This window comes from Stegostoma tigrinum, chromosome 30 (assembly GCF_030684315.1).
Source record: "Stegostoma tigrinum isolate sSteTig4 chromosome 30, sSteTig4.hap1, whole genome shotgun sequence".
NCBI classification, from domain to species: Eukaryota; Metazoa; Chordata; class Chondrichthyes; order Orectolobiformes; family Stegostomatidae; genus Stegostoma; species Stegostoma tigrinum.
In genome coordinates this window covers 18,789,721-18,815,150 of record NC_081383.1, presented here as the reverse complement: position 1 = coordinate 18,815,150, position 25,430 = coordinate 18,789,721, and the positions used below count along the sequence as shown (strand labels likewise).

Genomic DNA, 25,430 nt, shown 5'->3' with positions numbered 1-25,430 from the left:
CTTTTTCTAACCCTGGCAAAATTTCAACCTTTCCATAGGAGGAAGGAAAACCAGAATTGCACACAATATTCCAAAAAGTAGCTAAACCAATGTCCTGAACAGCTGTACTATGACCTCCCAATACCTGAACTCAAATCTTCAGGTGTTGAGGTCTTTCCAAACAAAAAGCAAAAATTTTCAATAAGCTGTGAGATTTCCATGACGTTAAGACATTTTCTAAAGCAACTTGTTCAGAGATGTTGGAATCCAGTGGAACTTGAACGCAGGACCCTTAGCTCAGGCAGAGGGATATTACCATTACACTAGTGGAGTACCTCTTGTGGTTCCATTGTCATTATGTTCTCCAAATATTAAAAATGCAAAATTTGAACATGCTGTAGGAGGATTCTGCTCATTATTCCAAGGTTTAATTTGGGTAAAGAAGTAGCCCAATAGCTCCATGGATCGAGGTTTCAGACAGTGTCTCTCAGGGGTGTTTCTTGCAAAAAGTAATAGCAGAAGCTATTTTAATTAAGGCAAATTTCGCTACAAATGCACCTCAGAGTTATAGTGCAGGTAATATTCTTGCCAGCAATGCCACAAGTAGCTGTATCAGAGATAATGGGAACTGCAGATGCTGGAGAATTCCAAGATAATAAAATGTGAGGCTGGATGAACACAGCAGGCCAAGCAGCATCTCAGGACTTCAGGGTATAATCATTTGTAACACTGAGCAGTTCAAAGATATTAACATGTACAAAGAAAAAAAAAGTGTTCCTTTTGAAGTGTTCAAATTCTTCACTTACAAACTGTGGGCCATTAGTGCTCAAGAACAGCTTGAATGACTGATACATACTTTCAGCTATACTGCCATTTCAATGTTAGTCATTGATATTATCTATCATGCTATACCCTCAGTGGTCAGAGTAGTGGTCATTGATGATAAGATTGAAATGGGTTCCTGTAAAAGCAAAGAGGTATCTCAAGATTCAATCAAAAAACAAGCACGGCCGATGCTGAAAAAACAAGATTGTTGGAGCTACTCATCAGGTCTGGTAGCATCTGTTGAGAGGAAAGAAGGACAAAAAAAGTTAATGGCAGAACTGTTCAGCAGAGAGCATCTTTAATCTGGCAGGCACACTCATTCCTACTGCCCTGAATGTGTTAGTGAGTGGATGGCGTGATGTCCTGAACCCAATTAATGTATGAGGGGATAACTTCAGACTGTGGGGCTTGAGGTGGAGTGGTACTGCCCCTATCTCTGAACCAAACATTGCTGGGGTTGAGGGGCGGGGGGGGGGGTAACATCTGCGCATTATTAAAAATCCTCTCCCAATATATGTTGTTTTCATGCACCAGCCTAGGCTAATTATTTCAGGCAGGGAGCTGGTGAGTAATGGCACATCTGCCATCACATGCTAAAAAAGGTGGAAGTTTTTGGTTTATTAATTAAAGACACGTTTGTCAAGCCTGAAGGAACTCTTGTTTATACTGTTTGTGGGCTACAAAAAAAAAGTCAAGTGCCGACTGGATCCAACTCTTCCCAGTTCCTTTTAACCAGAGGCCCAGGAATTCTGGCCTCCATGTGGCTAAAAAAAGTTAGCGACATTAAAACTGGAGGGTAGGTGAGTTGAAGGCTTGTTTGATATTCAAAAATCAATTTTTTTTTGCCTGTATCAACCCAACACCCACTTTGGGGGTTAAAATTCCCCTCCCAGTTTCTTGCACAATGGAGAAAGATTTATTTAACACAGGAGCCTGAAAACACAGTGACCATCGTACAACACATTGAAACAAACAGCCAAGGTTACAATCATTGCTTTCTACAGTAATTAGACTTCATTAATTGTTAATAAAAAAACCAAACAATAAAAAAGTGAACTTTTCACTTAAAAATGCCGAAACATGTAATGGAGTTTGGTTCTGATCACAGCCTTTAAAGTATATAAGCACCGCCACTTGGGTCAGAGAGTATTTGCACAAGGATGTGCACAGCACTAACTCAATGCCACAGCAGCAGTCCAGATCAGTGTTCAATGCTATGGGAAACCACCAAATACGTTAAGTGAGTAACTTGCATCAACAGTACAGCTGCACTATAATTTAGTACTTTATGAATGAGCACATTAACAGATTCACCAAAGCACAACAAAAAAGCAAAATTCTGCAAATGTTTGAAATCCAAATTGGACAATTGATGAGCGAGCATGAGTGAGTGAGAGTCAAATTAAAAAAATAAAGCTGAACAAAAAAACAAAAATAAACAGAAATGACCTACAAAGCACTCTTGTGCAAAACATCCAACAGGACTTTGAATAGCAAGTTTTGAGAAGATTTGTAGCTCAGGTTAAGGTTCTGGATGTGAGTTTGCTTGCTGAGCTGGAAGGTTCGTTTTCAGACGTTTCGTCACCATTCTAGGTAACATCATCAGTGAGCCTCCGACGAAGCCACAGATAGACAATATTGCCAGATTTAGAAAAAGACCCTCCCAAGCACTAAAACAGCCCATTCTGGAAAATACTACCGCACCCAGTGTTCAGTCTGAGAGAGTAAAGTTTTTACTTATCCCTCTGCACTTTGACCAAATTTACAAGGCTTTCCTGACAAACATAAAAGTCTGGTACATTATCAGAAGTCAGAAGTTTCCTGCCCACGAAAAGTAGTTAAAAAAAAAGAGCAAACAAATGAAAGCAAAACCACTGAGGATGCGGTAAATCCAAAACAGCAAATTCTGGAGAAGCTCAGGTCTGGCTGCATTTGAGAGATAAAAAGGATGATGGTAACATTTATTACAACTGAATGAGTGAGATTATCCTTTGGACCTTATTCAGAAGATGAGTCATATTGAAATTAAAACCTTAACATTGTCCACAGATGCAGCCAGACCTACTGAGTTTCTTTAGCATTTGAGGGTTTAATAATGAAATGTCCACACACACCTGGGACTCGCTGATGAGCATAATTACAGGGGTCATAAGATTTCTGAAGAGATTACATGCAACAGTTATTATTTGACAAGGTCATAAAAGGTGAATGCTTGAAAAAGTTCATTGTGAAAAAAAATCAGAAATTACCTATTGCTGGTATCATGCCATTACATCCTGGCAGCCACTCACTTGCATATATTTTAAATTACTGAAGAAATTACTTTATTTATAGTCACATATCAAGCATATTAATTGTGAAAAATATTAGCTGAAGGATAGGATATCAGTGTGGCCAGAACAAAAGAGGACTTCTTTGGATTATGGTCATAAGATTATGCTACTCTGCTCAGAGGAAATATAGGTATTATAGTAACAGACCAACACCCATCTCATTCTGGAAAACATCTGAAAAAGAATGCCTGGACACAGGAAAAAAGGAACAGCCAGCTGCTGCTGCTGCTTGTCCATCAACTCTATGAAAGAAACTCTGGTTCATTTGAAACTTGCTGACCTTACAGGTTCACTTGGTCTTTCACAACTGCATTTTCCCTCAACTAAGTGAGAGTGCTATGTGATGCACTGAAATCATAAGGCAGCCACTGCAAAGGCTCAAAGCTGAGTGATGCCACAGTTATTGTCCCTTCTGCAACACTGCCAATGCTGAAGCAACCAGCACAAACTCCTATTTTTCAGATCATGTCCTCAATCATATCAAACACGATGCAAGTGTCAAGCTATATTTTAGCTAATTAATAGAAATTTTATTAATACAAATCTGCTCATTTATTATAATTCATCCAATACAAACATTTTAAATACTGGAAACAATTATTGCAAGTATAAAAAGTTAGAGTTAGTTCAGGTCAAGATGTATAGAGTATATTCTCACTGACAGACATTACTTGCCCATGTACAAACATTAAAAATTGATCAATCTTTACACAAGAGGCTTAACAGAACATTACTCAGGTTCTTACTTTGATTGAAGATTAATAGTCAATTGTCTTATAGGGCATATTTATTTGAAAGAATACTTTTTAAAAGTGTAACATTCAAGAAAAAAATCATCTTGTAGTCAGTTATAGAAAAAAGTTAGTATTTTAATTGTGTGAAGAGTGTAACATTTAACTTAGAGACTAGCTGTATCCAGTCAGTTCCATTCATAATCTTGTACACCTACATGGTGATGTGAAAGGTTCATTTGAATATTTGGTTATTCAAACAATCAAGATCCCAGATCCTGCTTCATTGGCTGCTAGAGCTCAGTCTGCAATTACGAGGTATAGCCTCTGTTGCACAAAGTGAGCTCAGTTAACGCTTGCAAGTTTACTCCATCTTAAAGCAGATTTTCTGAAAATGCTGCTTTACACAAGTCAAAAAGTGATCTAAAGAATGAAATTCCCAATTTAAAAAAGTGCAAACCACTGATTAGAAAGTGCAAAGGCATTAACAATTGGTGACCAGAAAGGAAGTTGACAGCATTCTTTTTGTCACTGTCCTCAATTCTATAAATCAGGTGATTTAAGAAACAAAGCAATAACAAATGTGACCAACTTCCTGAACAAAGTTTTTTTTAAACATTCAAATTCATTAGAGCAGTTAAATGGTCCCTGTACTGACAAATGCTAGCTGAAAAGGGGCAGATTTCAGACCAGCCCCAGAGCACAAAGTATGACTGTCCTAAAGCAATCAGGTTTAGGAGTTACGGTGCGTTGTACAAGGGTTTATCTCACTGTCTGGCAAATTGAGTCCATTAATTAATGGCTCCATAGTCACCGGAATCTATGCTCTTCTCAGTTGCAGAAGATTCTATTAGCCCAGGATCATGACCTACATTCAACAAAATAGAAACACACCATTAGCAAAGGTGGAAAAAAACTTCAAGCCGTGACATTAAGGTGGAAACAAAGCGATGTCATGAACTTAACTAAAAACTGAAAGAACTGCAGATGCTGTAAATCAAGAACAAAAGCAGAAGTTGGAGGAAAAGCTCAGCTCTGAAAGGAAATCAGAATTAACATTTCAGGTCCAGTGATCCTAAGGTGCTCTGAGGAAAGGGTCACTGGACCAGAAACTTTAGCTGATTTTACTCATGAATTTAGCACTTTAATGTCTGTACAAGGGTCAAGTACAACTGAAGCATGCATCACAAACTAGGAAATAAACTGCAACCCATTTTCCCCCTTGATTGAAAGTTAAGAAATCTGAATCTAATTCATAACAACTAGTTCAGTCAATGTGGCTTTAAGTTTACAAAGAGGTGTTTGAAAGTTTCATTGGAGTTTAGTAGCCTATAGTTTACAAATTGGAATATGCTCCAAGGTCCATTTGAGCTTCTATCCTCAACTGTAAAGAGGAGCCAAACAGAGATAATACAAGGCACAGGAAGCCACCATTTCACCCAGAGACACTGTCAGTTTTTTGAAGAGCAACACATCAGTCCAATTATATTAGATAAAAATGGTCGTAAACTTGCACAATGCCCAAAAGCAAAAACTCACTTCCTATGGAAAAAGAGAGAAGTAATTCCCTCCACCTACTTTACTCCAAAGAGATCCATCCTGGCTTTGCCACTTCTGCTTTGGCTCTTTCAGACTAAATACGCTAACTTTCTTTACTTCTATAATGACCAGACAGTCTAAATCGAGAAATTGCTGGAGGAGAGATATTGGCCAGGACAATGGAGGTAGCTGTGTCTCTGCTTTCCTACAGTACCATGTGATCTGTTGTATTCATTTGAAAAGGCAGACTAGGACTCTGTTTAATATCTTACCCAATGCAGAGGTCCTTCAGTAGTTCACCAAGGACATCCTTGGTTGTTTTATTTTTTAAAACACCCAAGCCTGGAGTGAGACTCAACCCTGGGCTCAGTCTCGGAGACAAGCACTCCCAACTGAGCCATAGGTAACTTTCCAGAACAGCACTGCAGCTAAAATCCTGCATTCCTTGAATAATTCTGCTCAATTTCCACTGCACCCTTTTAAAGGGTTTTCACATCCATCCTAAAGTACGGTGCCAAGAACTGGATGCAATACATTAATTGAGAAATTAGTGAGAATTCAGACAGCAAGTGGACAAATCATTTGCTTAAAGCCACAGGAAAATAAGTCACCCCCTAATTAAAGAGAAAGTCCATTAAGAGACCAAATCTTCTGGTAACTCTGCCATCACACTGAAAGCTAAAAAGGTACAGTGCAGGCACAAAGATGCCAACATGTTCCATTAAAGCTGGCAACTCGTTCCTGGTAGGAAAATGTCCATCTGTGAAAAAAAAAACTGGAATTTCATTTAAAAATGAAATATCTGCAGTCAAGAGTCTCTTGCCTCGTAAAAGAAGAGAATGCATAAACTACACAAGAATGAATGTAAGAAGCAAACTTCATTCCAAGACAGCAAAAAGTAGTGTGTGCAAATCATTTGGACTGAGTAACCTCAAAAAAGGACATTTGTTTCTAATTCTTGAAATAAAAATTTTTTACATGATAATGTGGATTTCCAGAATGTGTGGTTTTCACACAATCTCCTGTTTCTTATAGAATCTACTGAAAACATTTTAGGAAATGTCCAACTCTTTACACCATGGTCTCAAAATGAAATGATACAGTTAAAAAACCTTTTAGTCTAAGCCACAAACCAATTCAAAAAAGTAATTCAAACCAAAAACAAATCCTTAGATTTAACAAAGGAATAAAAAAAATCTAAAAATTTTGGAATGACTGATCAGGCAGTAAGCACAAACTTGATGCCTACCTCAACCCAAACCACACAACCAACTGACCACCCATCACTTATGACAAATAATTTCAAACAATTAATTCCAATGTAAACAAACTGACCCTCCTTCAAACAGAATATATAATAAGCTTCATAAATACATACTATAAACCCAAAAACTTTAAATATCTAAAAAGTGCTGTTAGCTCTGCACACTAAAATGATGCATTAATATACAAGAACGACTTTAGTTTAAACTGAGAAAATGAAAGGAGACACCAATGAACTATTGAAGGCACACAGATGAAGTGATCAGTTACTCTGCAGTAGCTTTCTCCAACAGAGGAGGTAGATTACAGTAAGCCTCAGCTACACAGATAGCTTGAACAGTGAACAAAGTAAACACGGCCCCAAAACAGGTTTCTCATGTGGGAATCCGCTCTAAAATATTTGAACCACAAAAAAAAGCAACAGTTGCATCAAGTCATTTCAGAGAAATCAGAATCCCCAGTGCAGGAAGAGGCCGTTTGACCCCAGCGTCCACACAGACCATCCAAAAAGCATCCTATCCTGTCCCCTTAAATCCTATATTCCCCCTGGCCAATCCACCTAGCCTCTTTGGGCCGTGGGAGGAAACCAGAATACCTGACAGACACTGGGAGAACGCGTGGAGTTTGCAGCGTCATACAAGGCTGGAATCAAACCTGGGTCCCTGGTTCTATGAGGCACCAGTAGTAACCATTGTGCCACCATACCACCCACCATTCTCAGTTTTCAACTGAAACATAAAAATGGACCTGAAAAAAAGTTGAAGTTCAAAATATTTAAACATTAGACAGTAATATCATTTAACTATACTTAAGAAAAAATTTGTTCACTTCCTTTGATCAATACCTCAGCACCTGGTGGCCATTAAGGAGTATACTTAAGTGACTTGATAAGGCAGAACTTAAATTCTTCTTTCTAGGGCAAAACAATGCATATGCCACAGAATTTCTAATTGAGTACAATACTGAAGAACTGTAATTACTGTTAGAGCAGTACATTTGAAATTATTCCCTTAAAATGAGGTTTGCCTTCACTCAATGGGAGCACAAAAATTATTGAAAATATTAGAACCTCAAAGTTGTAAAAAGATTTTAAATGATTTTTGCCATTAAAACTGATGGGCCCAGGGAGGTGAAGCTTTTAAGAAAGGAATGTATTTTGAGGCATCATACAAACTAGCAGGAGTAGGTCATCTACTTCTTTGAGCTACTCCACTATTCAATATAATTAGGGCTGATCAGATAGGACACTCAACTCCACATTCCACATCTCCATAACCCCCACACTTACTAATCTATCAGCCTCTGCGTTAACAAATATTTCAGGACACACTCCCTTAAAATATGGCAGAAGCCAAGTTTAAAAGGTGACCCTCTGAAGAATTTGCCTCACTCTAAGTGAGTGCTCCTTATTTTCCAGGAGTGACCTTAGTTCTAGATGCTTCCCCACAAGAAAAACCCACTTTTCCATATGCAGTCTTTCAAAGTCTCAGAGGACCTTGTTTCAAACAAGTTGCCTCTAAACCACATGAGAATTTAGGTGCATCTTCAAAAGGGGAACTCAGGACGGTTAATAAATTCTCACCTAGACAACAAAGCCCATAACCTATGAACAAGTTAAAATGTACATCTACAGGTACAGTGGCGTCACAAATTAAGTGCTTTTTCTTGTTTCTATCACAAGACATTTCAGATATTGGAAACACTAACTAATCCATTACAGAAATTCTGTGCACAATCAAAAACCAGCTCTTGGAAGTGTAATTCCCTGAACCTTCAGACAGGCTAAACATAAATTTCAAGCCACAGATTAACATTACTCACAACATCTAGCAACTACCATTAATGAGACTCTAATATTTCAAAAAGTGAACATTTTTAAAAACCTGTGCTCTCGGTACAGGGGCCATGTTCCCAAGCAGATTTAATATTAGGTGCGAGATTAGAAGCAATTCACTCACTCCATCTATTGTTGCTTCATTTGAAGCCTTTTAATGATTTTCAAAAAGTGACAAGTTTGTCATGACTTAACTTACTGTAATGATCATAGATGTTTTACAACTCAATTTTATATTGTAAAACTGCTGGTTAAATAGCAACTGTCAACCTTTATTAAAATAGAACAGTAATGTTATACTGTCTTAAATATTCAAAATTTGCACATGCTTGCAGTAAACTTGCATTTAAAAATTTATTGCAGCATTTAAGTTTCAAGTGAACTTTAACACGTGATTTAATAATGCATTTCTAGATTCTTACTGCAACACTTTCCATTATTGGTATAGAGTTTAACACAAGAACAAACTGTCATGAAATAAAGTGAAGTGAACTCATCTGGAATTTGAGACCAGATTGTAATACATAATATTTTGAAATTTGACATTCAAAACATAATGCAAGAAATTATTGCTTTAAAATTCAGTAAAGGATATTGCTAGATATTTTAGTTTGTTTCACCACAGTATTGAAGAATGTCACAAACAATCATTTTGCTACATTGAAACATCTGCGCTATTACAAGTTACCATTTTCCACATTAAATATTTGGCAAGTTTTGTAACGGATAATAGTCATAAGCCTGAAAACTTGGGAACAATGCAATGGGAATAAAAATTTACAATTAAACTTCAGTTATTGTCAAAAAAGGAGTGTTGTGTTGTTTGGACTGAAAAAAAGGTAGTTGGCATAGGCCCAGAGGACCAGAGCGTTGCCCTCATTTAAAGAGAGACAGCCGGCAGTGAGTTTACCTCAAGGGTCACCATAACTCCCGCAAAAGGGGGTGCACAAGGTTGAGAAGGCGGGGCTTTCCTGGCGTCCTCAGTTAGTGGAGGAATGGAATCCATGCTGTTGGCAATATTCTGCAGTACAAGCAGGCTCAACAGCCAACTGAGCCAAAGACACTAGAAGATGCCATTTAACAAAAAAAGTAGGTAGATACCATTTATAAACAAACATTTAAAATGACTAAAAACAAATTTTTAACCTTCACACCTTACCACGAGATGTGCAACGGCTTGCTGCCCTGACCAAATGCAGGCACATTTTAAAAGATAAACAAAAATGACAAGTGACATTGCTGAACGTAAGATTCTTATTCTCCTGGAACAAGAAGTGAAGTGACAGGGAAAGATACACACTTCTCCATATGTGCCAGAGCATCTCAAACTGTTAATTCTGAAGCATAGTCACTTTTGTACAGAAACTCCGCAGCCAATTTATGCACAGCAAGATCTCAAAAGCACCAGCTTGGGTGATGATTGACCAGGATCTCCAGCTCTTCGAGGGGAACTAAGGGGCCTAGATGTAAAATCTCACCTGAAAGAGTACCTCAGACAGTGCAACACATTCTTCTGCTGGAAAAGGTTAAATTTAAATGTTATTTTGGGATGAATGCCTATCAAGCAAGGAAATTAAGCTCAGCTGTTGTGAACTTCCACTGGTGTTAGCCAGCATTTGCTAAACTCCTAGACTCAGTGTTCCTAACATTTAGCCATGTTTTGTGCGATAAGAGAACTATTCAGCCCACTGTACTCATGCCAGCACCCTGAAGTGGTATCCAAAAATCAGTTCCATTCCTACACTAACATTTAAGTATTTATCCAGTTCCCCTTGAAATTTTGTTCCACCATCTTCATAGGCTGTTGGCTCAAAATTGGTTATGTTAAAAAAATTTAGCCACCTCTAGTTCTTTTTCTTTTTATTAAATTTCTACCTTCTGGTTATGACATTCATGTCACAAACAGTAAGAGGAGAAATTATCCTAACCTAATGCTTTTTAAGCATCGCCATGACATTTGCACTTAACTTGGAGAATAATCCCAGCTTCAACAATCTCTCCACTTAACTGAAACCTCTCATTTCTGGCGCCATAGTTATTTATATTTTAATATTCTAAATTAAGAACATGAGCAAATAATTCCAACTCTCAAGCTTGCTCCACCATTTATTACATCCATAGCTGACCTCATCTCAGCCTGAAATCCACCTTGTTTGCTCCTCAGAACCATTAACACCATTCCTAATTAAAAGCGCATCCATCTGCTCAATTTATTCAGTGTCCTGACATCCACTGCACTCTAATTCCATAGGATTAGTGAGCCTCTGAGGGAAGCAATTTCTCAATTCAATTTTGCTATCTCAGCCTAAAACTGAAGCCTCTCATTCTAGATTTCCAGACAAGGGGAAACACTGGCTCTGTCAACCCCTTTAACATCTTGGACACCATTAGATTTCTTCTCATCCTTCTAAACTCTAGTGATGATAGGCCTAAACTGCTCTAAGATAAGCCTTTCTTCTCTGGAAAGAATCTAGTAAAATTCCTCTCAACTATCTCCAAAATCAGTTTATACTCTAGTAAGGAGCCAGAACCATACACAGTTCTTCAGATGTGTTCTCACCAGTGTCTTATACAATGCAACACCATGTGAAATTCTCTGCACCCTTTTGAAGGCCTCAACATCCTTCCTGAAGCTCAATCTCTGCAACTGGACAAAAATTTAGCTGGGACCTATTCACTAACTCAATAAAAAAAAGTTTACTATGTAAGCAATGATGTGGTATACAAAGATATGAATACTAAATCAGTTTAAAAAAGGGCCCAGAATTTTCTTCAAAACAAAAAAAGACAGATTTGGGAACAGTGTTGCTAAATCCCCTTCAAAAATGGTACTAGAGTCAAAAGTCCCAAAAAACTGTATCCTTTCACGTGTTAAACTACATGTAACCTGACCATTTTCCCCACTGAATTTCCCCCTCAAGTCTGCTACTATCCCGCTCATGGCAAACTTTGAAATTGCGTTTAACATACTTAAGTTTGATACCACAAATTGTCAAAGAGTAGTGGTGTTAATATTGATTCCTCAGTAGCACTAGTGAATATTTATTTCCTGCCTTTCAAAACAAAACTCCACAACTGTTTTCTTCCTCTTCAAGTTTGTAGCTCTGCTATCTTTAAATTCAAAAGGAATTCACACTTTAAATTCAATAGATTTTAATAAAGAGCCACTTAATGAAATCCCATGCACCAAATATCAACCATTAGTTCTGGAAAGATCAAGTTAAAACATAATTTGGCTTTCATAAATTCCTGACAGTTGTCATTTAACAGCTCATTCTCAGAATTAAACTTGTGCCTCAGATTACTGTTTCAAAATTTCCCCACCATTAAGCTGGCTCCTGTATTTGCCCTTCCTGACTTTTGAACAGGGGTGTACCATTGGAAGTCCTCTAGCCCTTCGACAGCACTTTCACAGAGAAGATGAAAATGGTGATTGTGCATCTTGAGGTTCAACTGCACACGTGGCCACTCCTTTATAAACCAGGCGACAATTTGGACAGCTTGCCAAAAAAAAAAGCAGCAAATCTCTCCATAGGAATAAGTCAATAGAATTTTACATTGCATGGGTCATCACTAGAAAACAATTAATCTTCAGTAATTCTCATCGAAAGAATTAGCCAAGACACTTACATGCAGTTGACAGCTAAGTTGCATACTCTACATGCAGAGGTAGGATTGGTCCAGGCTCAGTGGCAAAGTCAAAGTCATGGAATCAGCCTCAGCACATAATGGGAGGGGAAATCTTCTAGAAGTACATTAAAAATCAACATGTTTTCACCAAGGCATTAAAAGCCCCATAACGGATGTCTTATCTGAAGAGCTAGGGAAGCTGTTATAACCATACTTGCCCTGTGACCAATATGAGAGACAGAGTCTGGTCATTTATCTTATTGCTGTGCAGAGATTGGTGTTACAAGATTGACACCAGCTCAAACAAAATCAGAAAATTCTGAGAGCTTAAATACAAATTATTTTGAGACTGTATTAAATACAAACATTAATGTTTATCAACTTAAAACAGAATTAAAATTTAGTTTGTTTTAAAAAGCTGACTTGCAACTTTAGAGCAAATGTGGTTGTTAAATTTAAAGTCGCTGAGCTTCTCCTGTTTGTAGTTTGTTTTCCCCCCGTTTAGTGAATTTTGCGAGTTGTTTCAGGTAGTAAGTTAACAAGTGTACGTGCAGTCAATCTGATTCTGGTGTTCAACATTACTACCATCTTCATCTCGCCCTGAAATACAGACAATGGAAACCATTTTGGTGACCAGAAATTGTAAATAGTCCACACCAATTACAGGTACAGTACCTCAAAATTCAGCACCCCTAGAGCAGCAGCTGTTACTGTTTCAGATATTTCTGAATCTTGGATTAGGTAGTTGGCAGCTCAAGTGTGTCCAGAGAGTTGTGAAGTCTGGGTGCATGAAGTGGGTAACCAGTCTATAGTCAGTAACTAATTGCTCAGGTATTGTTTTAAAAAATCTTAATTGAGGAAGATTATATATAAAACGTCCATTTTTGGGTAGCCAGATTCAAGGACTGGTACAGGTTAAATTTGGCTTGCTAAGTACACAATGAAATCAAATAGTACAGAGCATGCTCAGCCAGGTCATTCTTAAACAGTCAACTCTGCAATCAGTGGCCACTTTGGGGGACTGTCTTTTTAAGATGTGTTGACATGACTCGTGCAGAATATTCCCCATTACTTAACCAGTGATCGTCTCTAAGCACTATCACAGAACAGACAAGTGAGGCCAACACAATACCTTCACCCAACAGATTGCAGACTATGCACAAAAGTTTTGACAAAGGAGTCACTGCCAAACATGTAGTTATTTTCAATTTCAAAAAACCCACTAAAAATAGCATTTCAATGCATTCCTGCTGCCTGATGCTGAAAAGTAGCTTAATTTTTGGTTTAAAAGCAATTGCATGTGTGAAAAGGGTGGGAGGGCAGAGAGACAATTCACTACATTAGTAACATTCGTTAGGCTACACTTAAAACCAAATTTCACTGGTTAAGAAACGTGCAAAATTGCAGAATTAATAGGTCATGTTGGTTTAGCACTTCTAGATGCTAGACATAACCAGAGTTTTTATAAAAACAGTCAAGCCACATACATCATATTGCATTTAGTTTCAGTCACCGCACTTTAGAACAAGGGAATACAATGTGAGACACACTGGGATGTTGCTAGGAGGGAACAAGGATGAGGGAATTTATAGTTAGGCTACAGTTTGAGGGGGGAAACAAATGACTTTAACAAAATTGGATGAACACAGTTAAAGGAGGACTAGGGGCACTGATAGCAGTGTCAGTGCCTCTAACCCCGGACGAAGAGGCGGAGTTCAAATCCCACCTGTTTCAGAGGTGTAATAACATCTGAAAAAGTTCATTGGAAAAGTAGGTTGGAAAGAAAGAAACTTGCACAAAATAAAGTGAGGGATGGGATTGAATTGTTGTATACACGAAGAAATAAATCCAACGTGGAACTGATAACTTGAATAGCTGCCTTCTGTACCATAATGATTGCATGGAAGCTGAAATTCTGAACTCCAGTTTAAATTTTAATGCAGTACTAATCACATGGGAAAGCAACTGTCACAGTTTCCTGTCAGCCACAGCACTGCATTATGAAAATAGCAACAAAATGCAGCAAACAGTGACACTAGTCAGAATAGCTGGATCCACAGCAGCTTTTAATGAAAAAAAAATCCAAGCAGAAATCACCATTCCTAGTTATTAAAAATATTGCTTCTAAGCAAAAACGGCACAAGAAAAAACAAACGACAACTTTAGACGTGCCAGATGAATACAGAGTGCAGCTGACAAACAGCCAAAACATCCCAAAAGGCATGGCATTTTAAATTCTAATGCCTAATGGCCACCTTAACTGCTCACATCCATTAGGAAAAAATTCCAAAGGCCAAATAATTAAAATACACAAGCCAAAAAAGTTAAACCTATCCAGTAGAGAAGCTTTTGCACACAGGGGTCTGCCCTCCAGTTTGGAGATCCTACTTTTGCTGCATTCCAATCAATACACCATTTAGAGCCCGCCTGGGAGGCTTCTCTCTCCAAATGTCTGTTGGTTATCACTTACAAATAGCAACTCGTAACTTGCTCCAATGTTTTTTGAAAAAAAGGGTTAAATTGAAAACAAAGATTAAAAATACCCAAAGATCAACTCAAATTTTCTGCTTGCACAATCCTCCAACATGACCAAAGGGCCCCTTGAGGTGAGGGGCTCTCCTTGAGAAAAGGCTGAGCCAAATTCATTGCAATTTAGAAAAACAAGATAGATTGAAAAAAAGACTGAGGGGGCTTGCCTGGGTAGATGCTGAGACAATGTTTCCTCTCAAGGAGTAAAGTTAGGGGCAGAGATTCAAACTAAGAGCTCTCCTATTGAAGGCAAGTGAGAAGAAATTTCTCCAAAAGCAGTTTGCATCTGGAATTCTTTTCCTCAGGAAGGCTGGCTCATTGAGAATATTCAGGTTGAGTTAGGCAGAGTTTGGTTGCTCCCTGCGCCCACCACCACCCCACCCACAAGAAGCTGGTTGAGGGGCAGACAGGAATATGGAGCAAGACCATAATCAGATCAGCCATGATCTTATCAGACTGCAGAGGAGGTTCAAGACACTGAATCATCTGACATTTCTCATATGCTTTTGATCTCATGTTCTAAACACTACAGTCCTTGAAGCAGTACTTTGAAGAAGCAATTTGTTTTTGCTTAAACTGTAAGAATTTTGAAATGAGATAACATCAATCTACAAACTATTAATAAAGTTGTTGCAACATGGTAAAGTTGTCTAAAAGACATGACGTGATCAACTGATCTAAACTGTATTATGTTCAGTCAGAGGCCATTACTCATTAGGAGCTGCACCCACACCACTGTCCCAGGCTTTGCTGCTAGCAAAGCCAAGTTATATACTCCTACTTACCAGAAAACGGTCCATTCCATTCCTGTTTCAGGTCTAGCCTGTTGCCTAGCCCTATGCTACAGTGACCTGTACAATTTTCCCCAGTGAAGGTTTAGACATACCAATGCAGGGCGTGGGAACACAGAACAGGGATGCAAGGGCTTCTCTTGCTTGAGATAAATAGTGAGCAGTTCAAATGGAGGGACTCAAGGAATGCAACAAGCTGCTAAAAACACCACAAAACAGAGAAAAGAATATCTACTTATTACTTACATCTCCTAATCTTGATTGGCCAAATTCTGGTTGCTGCTAAAGAAACCAGTGCTGCACAGGCAATGCCACCAGTCACTAATGCCATCACCAAGTGGTAGAATGGACCACATTGTGCACAGCAGCTTTCAGTCCTAGACAGAAAGTGGGGGGGAAAAAAAAAAACAAAAAGTTGTCCTTTTTTTTAAGAAAAGGAAGGAGAAAAACAAGAGATAATGGGAACTGCAGATGCTGGAGAATTCCAAGATAATAAAATGTGAGGCTGGATGAACACAGCAGGCCAAGCAGCATCTCAGGAGCACAAAAGCTGACGTTTCGGGCCTAGACCCCCGAAACGTCAGCTTTTGTGCTCCTGAGATGCTGCTTGGCCTGCTGTGTTCATCCAGCCTCATTTTACTATCTAAGAAAAACAAGAGATCAGGTTCACCAGCCAGGGCACTGCAGCAAATCATGAAACAGTGAATGCAGTCTCTGTTGGTTAGCCCTGTTTCTACTGAAGTCAAGAGTAACAGTTCAGTAAAACAAAGAACTGCAGATGCTGGCAATCAAACAAAACAAATTGGTGGCAAAGCTCGACAGGTCTAGTAGCATTGGTGGGAAGGAAAAAAGTTGACATTTTAAGTCCAGACTCGATATGTTAACTGTTTTCTTCCCACAGATGCTGCCAGATCTGCTAAGTTTAGCAAGCAAATTGATGTTTTTGTTTAAGTGTCGCAGTCTTTAGCTGCTTCAGTAAAATGACAGCAGGTGATGGAGATGTCATGAATGGAGATAGAAAAGTCAGCAAGTTAGACTGGAATCAAAATGTTATACATCCCAGCCTTTCACACTCATAGTACACTGATAAAAAATGTGCTTTTCTGGGAAGATTGCCAGTTTTAAATACTATAGACTATTTTCTAAATAATCATACCCCTCCATGTTGTGATTGTACCTGATATCGGTTAGGCCACTTTGGGGATAGTGTGCACAAGTATGGTCTCCCGGCTGCAAGTTGTGAAACTTGAAGGGGTTCAGAAAAACATTAACAAGAGTTTTGCCGTGGCTGGAGGGTTTGGGTATAGGGAGAGGCCGAATAGCTGTGATTCCAAACCAGAGGGTGTAGGTTTAAGGTGAGAAGGGAATGGTACAACACAAAAAAAAAAGGTAGGACTGTGTATGTATGTGCAGTGAGCTGCCAGCAGTGGAGGGGGCTAGTACAATGACATTTGAATAAAAGGTATCTGGATGTCTAGGATTAGAAAAGGTTAGAAGGATATGGGTCAAATGCTGGCAAATGGGACCATATTACTTTAGGACATCTGGCCAGCATGGACAAAAAACCTGTTCTGTTCTGTGTTGCATATGTTTGAACATTTCCCAGTTTGGGCCTATGGTAATGCTCTGCCCAGCATGAGCACTGGATTTTCCAATGCTTCAGTTGCTGGTCGCCTACCACGTATTCTCTGCACTCTGCATTTACACTGCTTTAAAAAAGCATTCAGGATAAATTTGTTTTCTTTTTAAAAAGAAAAGGTGCAGTATTTAGACAATTTTTTTAAAAAATTGTGCAGTACAACATTTTGCCACTATTTTATACCTCAGGTACACACTTCTATGCAGTCTGTATACTTGTGATTAAGCATTCCATTGTTATCCCAATTATGTCTAGTCCAAGTATTTCATACCAAAGGAATTACAGTGGAACATTTAGGCAATTGCACTACTTATGAGACTTGGAAAAACCTGAAGTTCAAATGGACTTACTTGCAGGGGTGAAGACCCTGAATAATGATCACTCCAAGACCATTGGCTACTTTATCTGTGAAACTCATGGAACCATAGACAAAGGCTCCACTTTGCTGGAGGTTGGGGGTGGGGGTGGGGGAGGTGGAAGAGAAAGAGAACAAAAAGCCAAATTGTAAGTTTTTACATCTCTAAAATGAGCTGAATAAATTACAAACCTCAAACAATATCATACAGTGTAGTAATAAACTTAGTGAAAAAGCCCAGCAGGAATGTCTAGATTTGACAGTGGTAACACAGGTTGTCATCAGGCAAGCGGAGTTTGAATTTAACCATCTTCCATAACAAGATTCAAATCCACGTCCCCAGAAAGAGGAGCATGGAATACTGGATTACTAACCCCATGATATTACCCATCAAGTGATAAACAGGAAACAAAGGCAGCTACCAAATACTTTGCAACTTGCTCATAAGTAGGGTGACTTTAACAGCTGGTTTTACACCAAAGCCAATTTCACTCTCCAGTGAGCTCGATGGGAACAATATTAGCAAGATTACAAACCAGGATTTCTGATCTGTTGGTTACCAAGACGGTTAAACAAGGATCAAGGAATTGGGCTCAAAGTACATACAAAAGTTATTTATACTGGACAGCTATGACACTATTTCACAATAAAATTCTTGCAGTGCTGAAATGAAATCTCTGTGGCAACAGATTAAAAGTGGTTAATTCAGGATGTGTTGACATTGAAAATTTTATATTATTCATGAAAGGGGACGATGGAAAGATGAAAAGAGTTGATGGCTCTCAGATGCTTGTCTGACTAGTAATCAGACAAGGTCAGTTCCATGCTGCATGACTGACCAAGTTGTAGCTAACATACGCAAGAATGATGGACATATTGGCATCTTCTAGTTCCAAGACTTCTCGCACTCTTTCATTCTCATCTGCATGTGATCAAGAACCAATACAAACAACAAGAACATGTTCCTTGCTTTCACATTTGGAAACAGGCCATCATATTATGAAGTGGATGAGATGGGAATAAAGTACCAGAAACTGCAGAAAACAAGAACAGCTCGCCTCGTCTCACTTGCCAGCCTTCAGAGTGGTTCGGAAATAAAGTTAGATTTGAAGTATCAACTGTTTCTCTCTCCACAGATGCTGCATGACCTGAATTTATCCAATAATAATTTGTGTTTATAAGTTTCATCTTCTATGGCTTAGTCATAGAGATGTACAGCATGGAAACAGACCCATCAGTCCAACTTATCCATGCCGACCAGATATATCTTAATAAATCTAGTCTCATCTGCCAGCTTTTAGCCCTCTAAACCCTTCTTACTCACATACACCCATTTAAAAGGTTTCTGGATGGGTAACTGTACTAGCCTCTGCTACCTCTGGCAGCTTACTCCATACGTGCATGAACATATTCCCCCTTGGGTTCCTTTTATTTTTCCCTTCTCCCCTTAAACCCATGCCCTCTAGTTTTAGATTCCCTGACATTGGGGGTGGGGAGAACCTTGGCTATTTATGCTATCCATGCCCCTCACAAAAGCTACAAGACCTCTTAGGCCACCAACGCTTCAGGGGAATATAGCCCCAGCTTATTCAGCCTCTCCACATCTCAAACCCTCCAATCTTGGCAACATCCTTAAAATTTTTCTGAACCCTTTCAAGTTTGAAAACATCCTTCCATAGTAGGCAAACCAGAACTGCACACAGTATTCCAATAGTGGGCAAACCAATGTCCTGTACAGCTGCAACTTGACCTCCCAACTCTTACACTCAATGCTCTGACCAATAAAGGCAAGCATACCAAACAACACCTTCACTATCCTAGCTACCTGCAACTAATTTCAAGGATCTATGAACCTGTACCCCAGGGTCTCTGTTCAGAAACACTCATCAGGACCTTACCATCAAGTGTATAACTCCTGCCCTGATGTGTCTTGCTAAAATGCAACGCCTCATTTATCTAAACTAAACTCCATAGCCCATCAGAGCAAGGTCCTGTTGTACTCAGACAACCTTGTCAGTCCACCTAGACCAGTTTTGGTCGGTGTCTTCAGAACAATCAAACAGAAAGACTGAGGAAGCCACTGGTACCTACAGAATTTTGGGGGGGGGGGGGGGTGAGGGAAGAGGAGGAGGAGGAGGAGGTGCAGAAATAAATCTGTTTTCAGGGGAGATAAAGTATCTAGATAAGCCATTTTCTAAAGAGATTGGATTTTTTTTTGAAAAAACAACATGCTGATATCTTGCCATAAACAATGGCCATACAGTTCACAAAATCTGACACTGATCTCACTCATTTCTTACAGTGTTTTCTCCGATGAGATCGGCAGTCATGGCGAGGGAGGTAACTAGGATTGTGGTAGAGCCTGTGCCGAGAAGGACTGCTGCACCAAAGATGCCCTTCTCTAACTGAAAAAACCAGACCCAATAAGCGAATGCCAGGATAAATGCAAGTCCAAAAAAGTAGGTCATCTATATATAAAAAAGAAAAAAATCATTACCAGTTGCTGGAGGAAAAAAAAAAGTGACAGAACAGCAGCATACGAGTTCCTGATGAAATGTGCAATAAAGGGCTATCGGGAGCAGACAGCAAGATGGAGCTGAGACCAGGATAGGACTAGCCACGATCACATTAAACAGCACAGCAGGCTCGAAGGGGTGAAGTGCCCACTCCTGTTCCTAATTCTAATGTTGTTCCTATTTAACAGCTCATCTGGAAGATACTGGTCCAAAACAGACGCTGTCCCTCGTACAACTTAGATGCGCTGCTGTGTTATATGGTTCGGCACAGCAGATGCAACACAGGGCTGAGCTCCTGTCTCCTCTTTTTAAAAATTCAACAAATAACTGAAATGTGGCAAAGATTTAATCATTCATTTCTGCTAAAACAAACCAGACAAATCTCATTGAAGCTACAAAGCCATGTTTTCCGAGAGGAAGTAACCAAGGAGATGGATGAGGAGAGAAAGTAGACTTTTTTTTTTAAAAGGACCAAAGTCCAAGTAAAGTGTTTCAGAAGGTTCTGCATGTTGGACTAATCAGTCAAGTTAGATTACACGGGATTCAGGGTGAGTTTGCCAACCCGATAGAGAATTGGCTTTACGGCACACAGACAGTGATGGAGGGTTTTTTTTAAAAGAAAAAAAGACTGGAGACTTTTACCAAAGGTGTTCCACAGGGATTGGTGCTGGGTTCACTTTTGTCATTTACGTAGTGATTTTTATGAGAATATAGCAGGCACAGTTACCAAGTTTGCAGATGACACCAAAATTGGTAGAAGACAGTGAAGGTGGTTATTGAAGGTTACCAGAGATCTTGATCAATTGGGCCAAAGGGCTAAGGGGTTTAATTTGGAGAAGTGCATTTTGGTAAAACAAACAAGGGCAGGTCTTATCCAATTTAGGGTAGTGTTACCAAACAGAGACCTCAGGGTTCAGTTACATAATTCAGTGAAGTTTGCAGAAGTTCAGGCAGCACTCAGCATGCTTGCCTTCATTGCTCAGGCTACCAAGTATGGGAGTTGGGACATCATGTTGAGGTTGTACAGGATGTTGATGAGGTCTCTGAGGCCTGTGCACAGTTCTGGTCATCCTGTTATAGCAATGCCATTATTAAACTGGAGAGGGTTCAGAAGGTCTTTACCAGGATCGAGGGGGTTTAAGTTATAGGAAAGGCTGGGACTTTTATCACTGGAGTGTAGCAGGTTGAGGGTGAACTGGGGAGGTTTATAAAATCATGAGGGGTTCTATAGGTGAATGATAGGGAGTCTTTTCCAGAGGGTGGGGGAGTTTAAGACTGACAGCATATTTTTAAAGTGAGGAAAAGACAGTTTTGTAAAGGACCAGAGGGGCATTTTTATGAAAACTATAAACACTAGTTTGTATTTGGAATGTACTTCTACAGGAAGTGGCAGATGCAGGTACAGTTACATTTGAGAGACATTTGGATAAGTACACAAACAGGAAATGTTTGGAGGGGTACAGGTCAGGCATGGGCAGGTGGGGACACTTCAGTTTGAGATTATGGCCAGCATGGCCTGGTTGGACCAAAGGGGGTCCATTTCCACACTGCATGACTAGGACTCTACAAAACATCCAGAAAAAAAAAAGTTAATCCAGCTTGTTTTTTGCTCTCCCCCAAGTGATTGTCTGTACAGTTCTTGACCACTGCAAGGCAAAGGATGCCCTTTAAAGAAAAAGTGAAGACTTCTCTGCAGCAGGCATGAAATATGAACCAGATCAATGTACAAGCAAAATAAAAGCATGCAGTGGAGCCCATACATAATAGTTTGAGCCTCCTGGACCCCTCAAAAGATGAAATACTGACTAGGGTCTGTACTGAACCCTCTCGCTGTTGCTGGTCACTATTGTAAGTTAAATAGAGCATCTAACGAACACAATGTTAAATTCAACAGTAATCAAGTATCAAAATTGAAAGTTTCAACACAGCTTTTAAAGTTTTACATTCTTCACACCCTAGGATTGGACACTAATTAAAAAAGGGAAAACGTTTTTTTTCCCTGAAATTTGCCTTTTATAACTTCCTACAGAGGCTCATTAAGACATCAAATAACCAAACAGTGAAGCCACTATATTTACATTAGAAATAAAGACAGGGTTGGGAGGTGGTGAAACAAAATGCAGCAATATTGTGTGGTTAGTGCTGGACATAGGTTCAGTTGGCAAAATGATGTGTTGGAAGAATTCTGTTGATGCTCTTCAAATTGTTAATTACATAAATTGTATTATGTTTACATTCAGTCATTTCAAAGTTTGCAAACCAAGTAACTTCCAAAACTTTTTTAAAAAGATATATAAGTGTCCTTATTGTAAATAGGATGGCATCTGAATAACTACAGATTTAAAAGACAAGACATTTTATTTGTACACGTCTATTTCAAGTACCAGTTTCTCTCGGAAGAAAAAAAATTAACATACAGGGGAGCGCTTCAAATAACTCCAGCCTTTGAAGCAGGATGTTCACAGAGGCCAACAGCACTTACATTTCTGCCGAACCATTTATTCACAGGTTTCATGAGAAAGGAGGACAGGAACCCACTGATGTACATCACAAGAGGGATCATGGCAATATAGTTCTGCAAAAAGAAAAAGCTCAAAATAAAAACAAAATTGTGCATTCAGCACAACTACCACTTCAAAAATACGAAAATGTTTACTGGAAACAATGTAGGTGTCAAAATCCATCTGATTTCTTATTTCTATTTCTCTACCACTGAAAGAAGTCCCTAATGAATTGACAATAACCAATACTCAGTATTTCTTTTTCTCCCCTAAGATGTTCAGCATGTTTCTGAAGCCTCAAGCTTTCGTGTGCATTTGTTTTTCGCCTAAAGCTCACTTACAGTAAGTACGACCACACGATGGCGCCTTGACAGGGAGACAAAGAGCTGGGGGGGTGGCGGCGGCAATGGAAATTCCCACTGGAAAGAAATGGTAAGGTTCAAAGCAGCACAGCACCTTCTCTAACTATAGATGGCACCAAATATCAGTTGTTTTCACAAACTACCAGTGCTAGTTTGTAAACCAGCCAAATAGAGAGAGGGTTCACAGACTAGAATTAACACTTAAAAAGGAGAAATCCCACAAATCAAGAGTAAATCACCAGCCAAGATAACAAGGTGTAGAGCTGGATGGACACAGCAGGCCAAGCAGAGGAGCAGGGTCTAGGCCTGAAACATCAGCTTTCCTGGCCTGCTGTGCTCATCCAGCTCTGCACCTTGTTATCTCATTCTCCAGCATCTAAAGTTCCCATTATCTCTAAATCACTAGCCAAGTAGTTTGGCATGGAAAAAGCCAGACATTTAGGAGATTATAAGAACTGCCCATGCTGGAGTCAGTATGGAGCTGGAGGAGCACCGCAGGCCAGGCAGAGCAGGAAAGTTGACGTTTCAGGTCAGGATCCTTCTTCAGAAAAGAGATTTGTTGCAGCACTGGAAATAACTAGTCCTCCAGGAGGTATTGAGGTAATGTTAATGACTGACTGACATCACATTCCTGCAACTTTGAGGTGCCAAACAAGCGTTACTTCACATCACATGTCGTGGGGGGGGGGGGGGGGGGGGGGGGGGGGGTGCGGCGGAGTGTGACATCTGTTCAGGAAATATCTCCAGTAGCAGTCAAACGTTCACCAGCACATACCTTTGGAAGCTTCAGAGTGTAGCTTACATACATGGCAATGTAGGTCTGAGAGAGGTTGATGATCAGTCGAGTGCACATATACACAAATGCCACCTTTCAAACAAACAAAGATTTGACAAAACGAAAGTTGTTAGCTCACCTGTAAGCACACTCAGGTAACTGCTTAAAAAAGTAACACAAAAAAGTAGTACAAAATAATTATCGCTCTCATACTAACATTTTGTCCTTGGTCTGCTACAGCCCTCCGGCAAAAACCCAAAGCAAATAAGGAGGTACTGAATCCTGAAAATTCAGGAACAGAGTTCAACTTCAGAACAGAACTGCATTTTGATTACACCTTCTTTCCCCTGTACTGTTTGGATGGGTTTGCCATCAGCAATGCCAACTGATATTCTAATATTTACATCACTATTAAAACATCCATCTTTATCATCACTCAGTTTTGTTTGCTCTAAGCATCCTTTGTTCCATTGCTTCCCTTTTGTCAACAGCTTAAAAATCACCTCGCACTCCTATTCAATTCTAAAACAGTGATACTGAGAGGAAATGGCCAATGCCCTCTAATTGTTAAACCAAAACACAGCCTCCGTTAATGGGAGTAGGGATGCCCTCTAAAAATTTACCCCCGAAACACCCAAAGAAGCTTATTTTTCCCCTTGTAATCAATTAAAAGAATGGTTTTTAAAAAAGGAAGATTCCCTAAATCTCCACCTCAAGTAACAAACAATTTAACTCCAATGAACAAATTAATAGAATTACTAAATCCAACAATTCCCCCTACTTCCAACTACTTCCTAACTGTTGGAAATTCTACTGGAATACAGCTCAAATAAAACATGCCCCACTTAACATACCCAATTGATAAGAAGAGAGAATGAATTGTAAAACTTAATCTCTCCAATTTCACACCGACTGTCTTCAGGAATATAGTCTCCTCCACTCTTCAAATGCCTTGCTTTTGCTAATTCTGCTGTCAGGAATGTTTTCTAATTTATTCAATGAGGACTGAGCTAAAATACAATGGTACCTTTATATAACCATGGTGACATGTACTTCAAATGACGACTGTTTTCAGGTTGTCAATACCAATTCAATTGGTTTTCTGTTTCTAGGTATTTGGTTTAAGTTAATTGACCAATCCAAAAACTTGTCAAAACAAGCTGAAAGTATGCATTAACAAAGCCAATTGTTACATGTTTGCATTTTAGAACTGTCTGTACAATTCCCCACCGGCTCACAGACCTCTTATTTAACTCTAAGCTTAAAAATACATTATCGCTGAAAAAAGGATCACATTTTGCTTTTTACTTCATAATTATCCTACCCAGCTTGGTAGAAAGAATCATTGGACTCATTAACTGAGTATCTCTGCACAGGTATCGCCGGACTTTGAGATTTTCCAGTTTCTTTTTGTTTCAAAATGACAATTCTGATGCAATGAAGAACATGAGACCAAATACACTTCAGAAGAAACAACTTACAGCAATTCCAAGAGTGGGAAAAAGAGATGGAGGGGATAGAAAGGGGTAATATATATACAGTACAGCCAAGAGCAACAAGTCCTTTCACCATTTAAAGGGGAAATCTACAAAAAAAATGAAAAACTACACAAGTCTAAGCATACATCACGCGTTCACTTAAAGGCTGGACTAATTCTGGTATAATCAGTAATGCCAGAGCCAATTTCTTCTTGTTTAACAAAGTACACAACTTGTTAGGACAACGCTAACAGGGCCCTCGGTGATCTTTGATTTCAACTGAGGGTTCCACTCATACAATAGAGTCAATAGTTACTAAATAATAAGCAAGGATTTAAAATGATTGAACC

The 25,430-nt window shown here is 39.2% G+C and overlaps 1 protein-coding gene across 6 annotated transcripts in view; it reads right to left on the bottom strand.

Annotated features, from left to right (window-relative positions):
* Positions 1–3,687: 3,687 nt before the first annotated feature.
* Positions 3,688–25,430, bottom strand: part of mfsd12a (major facilitator superfamily domain containing 12a) — a 51,027-nt gene continuing 29,284 nt past the window's right edge. For 3 of the 6 annotated variants that reach the window (XM_048559890.2, XM_048559893.2, XM_048559891.2), the window contains 6 exons: positions 23,603–23,695; positions 22,447–22,539; positions 19,749–19,916; positions 17,444–17,538; positions 15,701–15,831; positions 3,688–4,736 (listed from right to left, as the gene is read on the bottom strand). In XM_048559890.2, the coding sequence (XP_048415847.1) occupies positions 4,660–4,736; positions 15,701–15,831; positions 17,444–17,538; positions 19,749–19,916; positions 22,447–22,539; positions 23,603–23,695 (657 nt within the window). In that variant the 3' untranslated portion in view covers positions 3,688–4,659. Of the gene's footprint in view, positions 4,737–8,839; positions 12,735–15,700; positions 15,832–17,443; positions 17,539–19,748; positions 19,917–22,446; positions 22,540–23,602; positions 23,696–25,430 lie in introns of those variants that run through there. The other 3 variants (XR_009442797.1, XM_048559892.2, XM_059638480.1) reach the window with 3 other exon arrangements.